The 10,897-nt window shown below is 41.5% G+C and overlaps 2 protein-coding genes across 2 annotated transcripts; one reads left to right on the top strand and one right to left on the bottom strand.

Moving 5' to 3' along the window:
* The first annotated feature begins 636 nt into the window (after positions 1-636).
* On the top strand, positions 637-8,938 carry ube2d4 (ubiquitin-conjugating enzyme E2D 4 (putative)). Its single transcript, XM_053624104.1, has 7 exons — positions 637-995; positions 5,437-5,500; positions 5,630-5,661; positions 6,817-6,894; positions 7,011-7,116; positions 7,253-7,346; positions 8,286-8,938. The coding sequence occupies exons 1-7, from the start codon at positions 972-974 to the stop codon at positions 8,329-8,331; spliced, it is 444 nt and encodes a 147-aa protein (XP_053480079.1). The 5' UTR covers positions 637-971; the 3' UTR covers positions 8,332-8,938.
* On the bottom strand, positions 5,668-6,793 carry LOC128607351 (uro-adherence factor A-like). The gene is made up of 2 exons (XM_053624102.1): positions 6,292-6,793; positions 5,668-6,257 (listed from the first exon to the last, which is right to left on the bottom strand). Exons 1-2 carry the CDS (start codon positions 6,566-6,568, stop codon positions 5,803-5,805), a joined length of 732 nt encoding a protein of 243 aa, XP_053480077.1. The 5' UTR covers positions 6,569-6,793; the 3' UTR covers positions 5,668-5,802.
* Positions 8,939-10,897: the final 1,959 nt, after the last annotated feature.

Raw genomic sequence — 10,897 nt, 5'->3', positions numbered from 1 at the left:
CTTCTAAAACATTTTTAAAGAATTTATAGTTATTAAATTTTTTTTTACTTTATTCGTTTTTTTAAGCTTTCTTTGCATTTTCAAAATATTATTTCTCTTTTTTCAGACCAAGCTCTGCGGCTCATTTGCCCAAATCTGAAATTTCTCTCTCTTTTATTTTTTATTTATTTACTTGTTATTCAAGTGCAATACTTAGGCTATGAAATAATGGCCCCTTAATGTAGTGCACTGAATGTCCAGTAGGGAGCTGTCTGAGGTTCACGCTCTGTCTCCAGGAGCTAAACAGTATGTCAAAATTGTGCAAACTGTGTCCTCTCCCTGTGGTAACAACGGCAAGCAGTGTGTTTGCGGTTTGGGACCGCGGCCATGTTTTGCCCTTTAAAAGAAACACGACGGCGCCATCTAGTGGAGTAGATCGACTAGCTTCAAAAGATCATGTTTCTGGCTACACGATGACTAAATTCGCATTAAACTAAACAACAAACTTATAATAATAATAATAATAACAATAATAATAATAATAATAATAATAATATTCAGTTACACGAGTGAAATCAATCAAACAAATCAACGAAACAGAAACTTTTCCCCCCGTTTTGTTTTTTTTTGGTCAAACTGATTCTTCATTCAAACACTTCCGGGTTTGTGGAGTCAGAGAACTACATTTCCCATGAGTCTGAAATCTCGCGAACGGAATCCCGGAGGGCCTTGTTGTCGCGTAGTAACGCGAGAGCAGCTCATTGCTCGCTAGGCAAAGCTGTCAGTGAGTGTTTGAGAAGGGGGTTAAGAATTACCCAAATCGTTCTCTGTCGATATTGTGAAACTGCGTAAATGTTACGACCTGTGCTCTCGTAGAGGTGTTTGTACAGCCAGGGGAAGCATAATAACGCTTTAATAAACCGAACTGCGGCGGAGAAACCGAGTGTTATCCAGCTAGCTAACATTAATAATAATAAAAAAAACCCAGGCAAATGGCGTTGAAAAGGATCCAGAAGGTGAGTAGCTGATGCTCATGGCCGGCATTGTGAAGTTTTTAGTCTGGATTTTCCCCCACAAAATGTTTAAAATATTATATATATAATTTTAAAAAAATACAATTTTTTCCCACATTTATTATTTGTTTTCAGTGTATACAAATACAAAATGTTTTGTCATGAATGCATACGGAACACACATATTTCCCCCCACCCCCAATGCTGATTATATTCTCTCAGTGTGATTTATATGAAAAAATATGTGAAGTCATCCATAATGTACATCAGGGTCGTTTTCATCATCATAATCGATGTGTTATTGTCCATAGGTTACCGAGTGACGGGAATATTTATCGGGTTGTTTTTGTTTTTTTGTTGTTTTTTTTACACACACACCACACGATTCTGATTGCTTTTATACACTTTTACAGATGATTCAGTTACCTGTCGGTTTAATCCGTTTAAAAGAAACGAGAGAAAAAAATTGTAAAAAAAAAATTATTATTATTATTAATAATAATAATAATAATAATAAAAATCCTTTGCTGTAGTCGGTGCTAGTGAATGGGAGTGAGTGGGGTGTGCGCATGCGCACTGAGCTCCTGCGCTCAACGTCGACACGGCCATATAAGGCTGTACAAATAGGGCCAGTGGGACAGCGAGGGTATTTTTAACAGATTCACCACACTGTCCACATCACCTCACACCTCAATCACACAAATCCCTAACATTCACATCTTATTTAACACACTTCTGATTTCAAGTCAGTAAACACACATGAATATGAAGCTCTACAGCACAAAGTGTATCAGATCTCATTAAGCTGAAAATCTGCCCAGTGTCTTCTATTAATACGATATACTATCTTTATTATGACATTTTAAATCATGTATAATGTCCTATATAAATGTGTTTCTATTCTGTCGTAGCAGTATTGTGATAAATTTGGCCTACATACTAGCGCTACCGCGACTTCTCAACAACACTGCCTTGTTACAGGAAACAATCAAAAACAAACCCTGTAAACGGTTTCATACGAGTCGTTTAGGAGTCGTTTAGGAGTCGTTTTTGTAGGGATTATCAAAATCTTTCAGTGAAACATTCAAAAATACGAGCAACTGGCGACGTTTTTCACATGTGCAGCTGCTTATTTGTACCCGGGGTTAAGCTGAAATATATTTGCTATTTGTTTATATAAATGTATAATATGGTGCACATCATTGTTATTATTTATGTTGTATAATATCCAGGGATAGCAGGGACGTCGCAGAAACCCGTATTGTCATAACAGAGGTTGAGGAGTTAAATAACTCGATGGATTTCGAATATTTTAAAGTCATTTAGTGAGAAATTTAATACTTTAAGAAATATTTCAAATGAATCGTGAACATTTTTAAAATTCTTTTCATTTGAAGGCTTTTTCCTCTCTGACTATCTGTCTTTCTATCTATCGCTGATCTTTCTCGCTCTCTGTCTGTCTATCTTTCTGTCTATCTGTCTTTCTATCTATCGCTGATCTTTCTCGCTCTCTGTCTGTCTATCTTTCTGTCTATCTGTCTTTCTATCTGACTGTCTGTCTCTCTATCTGTCTGTCTATCTATCTATCTATCTATCGCTGATCTTTCTCACTCTCTGTCTATCTATCTGTCTGTCTATCTGTCTTTCTATCTATCTGTCTGTCTATCTGTCTTTCTATCTATCTGTCTGTCTATCTGTCTTTCTATCTGTCTGTCTATCTATCGCTGATCTTTCTCACTCTCTGTCTTTCTATCTGTCTGTCTATCTGTCTTTCTATCTGTCTGTCTATCTATCTATCTATCTGTCTATCTATCTATCTATCTGTCTGTCTCTGTCTGTTTGTTGACCTCTCTCTCTCTGTCTATCTATCTATCTGTCTGTCTCTGTCTGTTTGTTGACCTCTCTCTCTCTGTCTATCTATTTGTCTGTCTGTCTTATTTTTCTTATTGATCTTTTGTTTAAAAAAAATCAAAAAACACGCAGCTCTCATGGATATCAGATGATTGCAAACACAACACAGGTTTATCAACAAAAAAAAGTCATTAAATCCTTGTTAAATATAGGTGTGCAACAATTATTGGCACCCCTGTGAACTCGTATTAGAAAAATATATTTGAAGTATATTCCCATTGATATTTTACTTTTTTTTTTTTAGTACACCTGGGTGACTAGGAACAGGAAATTGTTGTACCATGACTTCCTGTTTCACAGGGGTATAAATATGAGGTAACACACAGGCCAAATTCCCTTAGTCATTCATAACAATGGGTAAGAACGAGGAATATAGCTGTGATGTGCGGTAAAAGGTTGTTGACCATCACACAATGGGGCGTGTCTATAAGAAAATAGCACAAGCATTGAAAATGTCCATTTCCACCATCAGGGCAATAATTAAGAAGTTCCAGTCAACTGGAAATGTTATGAATCGACCTGGAATTGGACGTGTGTCTATATCGTCTCAACACACTGTGAAGAGGACGGTTCGAGTGGATAAAAAAATCTCCAGCTGGAGAATTGCAGATGTTAGATGCGTCTTGGGGTCAGAAAGTGTCCAAAACTACAATCCGAAGTCACCTACATCACCACAAGTTGTTTGGAAGGGTTTCAAGAAAAAAGCCTCTACTCTCATCCAAAAACAAACTCGAGCGTCTTCAATTTGCCGACACTACTGGAACTTCAAATGGGATCGGGTTCTATGGTCAAAGTCAAGGTCCTGCCATGACCATCCCAGTCCCCTGACCTGAACCCCATAGAAACCCTGTGGGGTGAACTGAAGAGGAGAGTCCACCAGCATGAACCTCGACATGTGAAGGATCTGGAGAGATTCTGTATGGAGGAACGCTCTCAGATCCCTCGCCATGTATTCTCCAACCTCATCAGGCGTTATAGGAGAAGACTCAGAGCTGTTATCTTGGCAAAGGGAGCTAGCACAAAGTATTGACTAAAAAGGTGCCAATAATTGTTGCACACCTCTATTTAACAAAGACCTTTTTTTTTTTTTTTTGGATAAACCCATGTTGTTTGCAATTGTTTGATATCCATGAGAGCAGAGTATGTTTGTGAATTTTTTAATCAAAAGGTTAAACAATAGAGACGATTTTTCACAGCCTTCTTTGCTCAGATTTACCAAGGGTGCCAATATTAGTGGAGGGCACTGTATCTATCTATCTATCTATCCATCTATATATCCATTTATCTGTCTATCGATCTGACAATTTAGCTCTCTCTCTCTATTTGACTGACTGTTAACCTTACTCTCTATCTGTCTATCTGTCTATCTGTCTGTCTATCTATTTACCTCTCTTGCCTGTCTACCTGTCTGTCTATGTATATCTATCTGTCTGTCTGTCTATCCCTCCATATTTCTCTCTTTTTGTCTTTGTCATTCTCTGTATCTTCCTGTCTATCTGCCTTTCTCGATGTCTGTCAATCTCTCTCTCTCTCTCTCAATCTGTCCATCTCTCTGTTTGCTATCATTCAGCGTTACTCACTATCTATGTTCGTGTCTCGTCTGTCTGTCTGTCTGTATATATCTAGCTGTCTGTCTGCCTATCTCTCTGTATTTCTGTCTTTTTGTCTTTCTGTCCTTCTCTCTAGCGACCTGTCTATCTGCCTTTCTGTCTGTCTGATCTATCCATCCATCCAATCAATGGCACCCCTAGAAGTTCATATGAGCACGATGTAACTGAAGCACGTCCCCGTTCATATTCCAGCTCGTTCCCGTTCACCTGTGTGTTCAGGGACTCTTACGTGGTCACTCGTGACTTCCTGTTTCACAGGTGTATGAAGACGAGATGGGGTGCCAATAGTTGTGTCTCATCCGTTACGATGAGTTGTAGTTTTTTCTTAGAATAAATGCGCTGTACTGCAGCTAAAGGTCACGTGTTCATATTATTCATGTGAGTGTGAGATTGAGCTAATTAACCACAAAGCCCCCCCACCTCTATAAACCCGTCTTTACCACGGGTGCCAACAATCTTCCAGCTGATTCATGGCTTGAGGAATAAGTGGAAAAGTTATTTGGAGGTTGTTTGTTAGAGGTATATTTAGAACTCGTTTGCGCAATAATTTTATTTAGAAACAGCATGGAACTTGTGTTCCGTAAACAGGCAGTGCTTTGAGAACTTTATAAACCGGTTCTCTGAACATGGTGTTTATTTATTTTTCTTGTGGCACATTTCGCGGGATTACATTTTCTCCGGCGCTGGAGTTGTGGTCGTATTAAATTAGCGTGTATAACTGCTGAAGGTGATTTTGTTCATGGGGTTTATTTTTAGCGGCGCACACTCACCCACTCGCGCTCTTTCGGTTTCTAAATTTACTCCCGATTTTTGGCACAGAGGAGTCGTTGGCTGAAACGTGTAGAGTAATCCGAGCTCCCGTTCTTGAAGGTTCTGGTCACGCCCGAACGCGCTGATTGAGACGCTGTGATTTTTGTCCACAGGAGCTGACGGATCTACAGAGGGATCCTCCAGCCCAGTGTTCAGCCGGACCAGTGGGAGAAGACTGTGAGCAGTCAATTCATCAATCCGTCTTTATATGAATGACTTCATTCAGATGTGAAGCATGCAGTCTTATTAAACGCGACGGATGTAAAGTGTGTAGAAGTTGTAATTGGTGTTTTCTGTTGTTTTCAGTGTTTCACTGGCAGGCTACGATAATGGGGCCGGTGAGTTCGTATTTTTCTTTTCATGGCTTTTCTCAATTTTTGACTAAATTTACATTTTATATTTTTATATTTTGACGTATGCCAAAATGCACATAAACATTATTTTATAATTAAACCTCCTTTTTGTAGTGGTTTATTGGTCTAATACAAGAACAGACCTAATATTCTATTACTGAAGTGGATGTGTACAGAGGCCACGCCTCCTTCACTGTGACTAACAGACACACAGGCCACACCTCCTTCACTGTGACTAACAGACACACAGGCCACACCTCCTTCACTCTGACTAACAGACACACAGGCCACACCTCCTTCACTGTGACTAAAAGGCACACAGGCCACACCTCCTTCACTGTGACTAACAGACAAACAGGCCACACCTCCTTCACTGTGACTAACAGACACACAGGCCACACCTCCTTCACTCTGACTAACAGACACACAGGCCACACCTCCTTCACTCTGACTAACAGACACACAGGCCACACCTCCTTCACTCTGACTGACAGACACACAGGCCACACCTCCTTCACTCTGACTAACAGACACACAGGCCACACCTCCTTCACTCTGACTAACAGACACACAGGCCACACCTCCTTCACTCTGAATAAGACACACAGGCCACACCTCCTTCACTCTGACTAACAGACACACAGGCCACACCACCTTCATTCTGACTAACAGACACACAGGCCACACCTCCTTCACTCTGACTAACAGACACACAGGCCACACCTCCTTCACTCTGACTAACAGACACACAGGCCACACCTCCTTCACTCTGACTGACAGACACACAGGCCACACCTCCTTCACTCTGACTGACAGACACACAGGCCACACCTCCTTCACTCTGACTAACAGACACAGAGGCGACACCTCCTTCGCTGTGACTAAAATACATAGGCCACACCTCCTTTATTGTGACTAAAATAAACAGGCCACGCCTCCATTAATGTGACTAACAGATACAGAGGCCACACCTCCTTTAATATGACTGACAGACAGAGGCCACGCCTCCTTCACTGTGCCTGACCCACACAGGCCACGCCTCCTTCACTGGAACAGTGTTGTGTTTTTGTTACTGCAGTGACTGACATCACAGTATTTAAACCTGTGCTGGTAGATTTCATGTATTTTTTGTTGTCTCAGAATGACAGTCCTTACCAAGGCGGCGTCTTCTTCCTCACCATCCACTTCCCTACAGACTACCCCTTTAAACCTCCCAAGGTTAGTGGTGTAATATCTCAGCCGGTGTGGTCTGAACCGCTCGTTACGACGGAACTAAACGAGCTCTTGAACGGCGTCCATCGCGCGCTGAGTTTTCGCCTGCGTTTCCTTCTCAGGTCGCGTTCACGACGAAAATCTACCATCCCAACATCAACAGTAACGGCAGCATCTGCCTCGACATCCTGCGCTCGCAGTGGTCTCCTGCACTCACCGTATCGAAAGGTAAGCGTTTGCTCCACGGCTATCGGCACCCTTCGTTAAAACCCTATAAACCACTGATTCCAAAATATCATTTTTTTCGGACCGGAGTTTGAGCTTATATAAGTGCCATGATGTTAACGTTGTTCCTGCCTTGCAGTCCTGCTCTCCATCTGTTCCCTGTTATGTGACCCGAACCCTGATGACCCTCTAGTGCCCGAGATCGCGCACACGTACAAAGCCGACAGAGAAAAGTGAGTGAGACGTGGACAACATGTCCCACGTTTACTCCACAGTGCTGTGTGTGCTGAATGCCTTTAAATACGTTACGTAAGACGCACGGAGTCGATATGTACATACAGTGCATACATACGGTTGTGCTCGTAAGTTTACGTACACCTTGCAGAATCTTAACGTTAATCAGAATGTTAATTATTTAACAAAAAAAAAAAAAAAAAGAGGGATCACGAAAGAACACGTTATATTAAGAGCCCGGGGGGTGTAAACTTTTGAACAGGATGATCTGTGTAAATTGTTATTTTGTTTAAATGTCTCTTTTTTTTTTTTCATTTAGTACCGCCCTTCCAAAGCTACATAAGATATTTACAGGTTTCCCAGAAGACGAAGTAATAGCAATTTCCACCGATCATCCTGTTCAAAAGTTTACACCCCCCTGCTCTTAGTGTATTGTATTGCGTTCTTGAGCATCAGCGAATGTTTATGTCTTTTGTAACAGTTGTGTACGAGTCCCTCGGTTGCCTTCAGATGGATGAGAAAATTTTAAAACTTTTTAATTTTTTTTTTTATTTACTTATTTATTTATTTTTTTAAAAAATAAACATTAATAACATTTTTGCAGATTCTGCAAGGCGTATGCAAACTTATGAACTGGACTGTATATCCAGAACGCTTCCGGCTGCGAAGCGCATCACAGCTTCATATCGGCGCGCTCGTTCTAATACGTTATCGTTACCGTAGTAACAGCTCGTTCGCCGGGACTTGTACGGCGGACGCTCCACTAACAATATTAATAATAATAATCGACGGACGTGCTGTTATTGGAAAATAATCAACTTCCGGGCGGCAACAGTAACTCCGCGTCATCACGGCTGATTATTTTCCTTTCACAGCAAGTGATTTTGAGAGATTTTATATATATTTATATATTTCTCTTCCTGTTTTCCTTCCTCCAGGTACAACAGACTAGCGAGAGAATGGACGCAAAAGTACGCCATGTGAGAGGAGCGCGTACGTCCGCACAGACACGGCACAGCGAGCGAACGCACAGAGGAACCTGTTTTAACTTTTTTAAACACGAGGAGTATGAGCGAGCGAGCGAGCGAGTGAGTGAGTGTGAGAGAGAGAGAGAGATATGGATCGACACCGACGCTTTGGGAGAGAGGAAGCAGAAAGACGCGAGAACACCACCGCACGCCAGCTGTGCGCCGTTATCTCAGAGCCGCGCCCGGAAATACGCGCAGCCCGGAAAACGCTCGGGACGACCACAAACCCGGGACTTTTCTGACCGTTGCTTTGGTGACATATTGTTTCTCAGTGTCTTCTGTCGCTGAACACCGGAGATGCAGGCGAAAGACTTCGCTCACCTACGCACCGTCTCCGGGGCGTTTTCTGTACATATCGCACGTGTGTGTGTGTGTGTGTGTGTGTGTGTGTGTTTTATTTTTATTTTGTTCTTAACAGTTTACACTCAGGGGCCCGGTACGCTTCATAACCCGTTACAGTATTAACAACACGACGGTTCCTCTTCTTTATTAAGCGAGATTTTGTTTATCGAATGTTTTTAAAAATAAATAATAAAGCAGTACGTCTGTATTAGAGAACCCAGGACAGGACTCAGGAGTATCCGTGCATGTCCCATTTAATCCTTCTATGACAAAGGTACCCTGTTTTAGATCTTTTTTTTTTTTGCTTTGCTTATTTCCCATTTCCGTGTTCGGAAAATCTGAAACGTAAAACGATAAGACGTTTCAAATTCCTGGCAATCCGGTGTGTTTACATGCAGTACGGTAATCTGTTCATGGAGAAGCTCGGTGTCCTCAGTAAACAGATTTCTTTCTTAATGCACAGTGTCAAAAGTTTTACAGGTACATGTGCTGAATACTGGGACTGAAATCCAGTTTTCTTTATCACGCGTTTAATTCAGGAAGAGATCTGATGCCGAGACCCGATGACTTTCGTGAGTACCGGAATCGGATAACGATGGTATTTAGGCATGTGCCGATAATCAGTTTTGCGATACGTGGTGATATTTAACACGTATGTTTCCGAGAAAAAAAAATATCTGTCCCTTTCAGAAGGCAGTATGAAGGATGTCGATGTCGTTTTGGGTGAAACATTCGCGAGTTCGAATCCCGAAGGCTTGGGAGGGGTTTACTCTCTCTCGCTCCTCTATCAATCACAGTGATGCAGCCAATTGTGGGCGTCTGTGAGGACATGTATGGGGAAGAGGGCAGATAGAGCTTGAAAAGATGCGGTTGTTTGGCTCCGTGTGTCGCGGAGGAAGCACGTGTAATGGGGTGTGAAAATTTTCCTCAAATCCGATCATACATTTTAAAGAGGCAGTATGCAATGTTTAGAACCCTTAAAGCTACATCAATTTTCCTCAGAACCGATCATGCATTTTAAAGTGGCAGTATGTAATGTTTAGAACCGTTAAAGCTACATCAATTTTCCTCAAAGCCAATCATACATTTTAAAGAGGCAGTATGTAATGTTTAGAACCCTTAAAGCTACATCAATTTTCCTCAAAGCCAATCATGTGTTTTAAAGTGGCAGTATGCAATGTTTAGAACCCTTAAAGTTGTATAATTTTCTTCAAAACCAATCATACATTTTAAAGTGGCAGTATGTAATGTTTAGAACCCTTAAAGCTACATCAATTTTCCTCAAAACCGATCATGCATTTTAAAGCAGCATTATGTAATGTTTTAGAGCCCTCCGCTGCCAGTGAGAGGAACCCCGACAGACGCTCCGTGCCACTAAACCTACACGCCTTCCGAGTTGCGTTTTAACAATACTTCTGTCTGAACTGATAGGAGGAGATCATTTCTGGGCCAGAAAAACGCAATCCGAAGCTTTAAATGTATCGTCTGTAAATCTTCAAGTGCTCTGCTGTCTCTTTGCAATTTGCAAATCGTAATAATACACACAAGCTTTTATGTTCGTTCCTGACCAACTCCATCTACTAAGCAGCACGGGGCGGGGCTAAAAATTTCCAGGCCAGAAAAACGATACGCCATCGTATTGTGAGCTTGCATGTAAACACACTCCATGCGGATGTTGAATTTGCGTTAAAGCGACTGTTTGAATGATTCCGGAACGGATTAAATGGGACGCACAGGTTCCGTACGACGCGACGCGACCGTGTTTTGTTACACGTCTTGAGTGTGTACGGTAGAAACGTGCGTACGTGAGAAGCGACTCGGTATAACAAGGACAACTTGCGTTTTATTTCCTGAAGTGGTTTTCTTTGTTTGTTTGTTTGTTTGTTTTTCCTGTGAATGTTGCCTTTAACCCATATTTCTGATTACAGGGTTAAGAACAGTCGTACAATACCCAAGCCAAGTCCTCATCCTCTCTCGTTCACCACCTCACGCTGATTTTATAGCCCTAAAACCACATATGCATGTTATGGCAGTATATGTTTAAGTGAGTGTTGGGAGTTTTTTGGGAGGGGGTGGGAGGGAATCAAGGCCAACGTTTGTACATTTGTCCGTTAAAATTTCAGCACGTTTACTTGTCTAAAAAAACACTTCTCGGAGCAATACCGTAGCTAAAGCAGGAC

This window comes from Ictalurus furcatus, chromosome 5 (genome assembly GCF_023375685.1).
Source record: "Ictalurus furcatus strain D&B chromosome 5, Billie_1.0, whole genome shotgun sequence".
Taxonomy (NCBI): domain Eukaryota; kingdom Metazoa; phylum Chordata; class Actinopteri; order Siluriformes; family Ictaluridae; genus Ictalurus; species Ictalurus furcatus.
The sequence above is the reverse complement of the archived record's forward strand: the minus strand, read 5'-3'. Positions and strand labels throughout refer to the sequence as shown.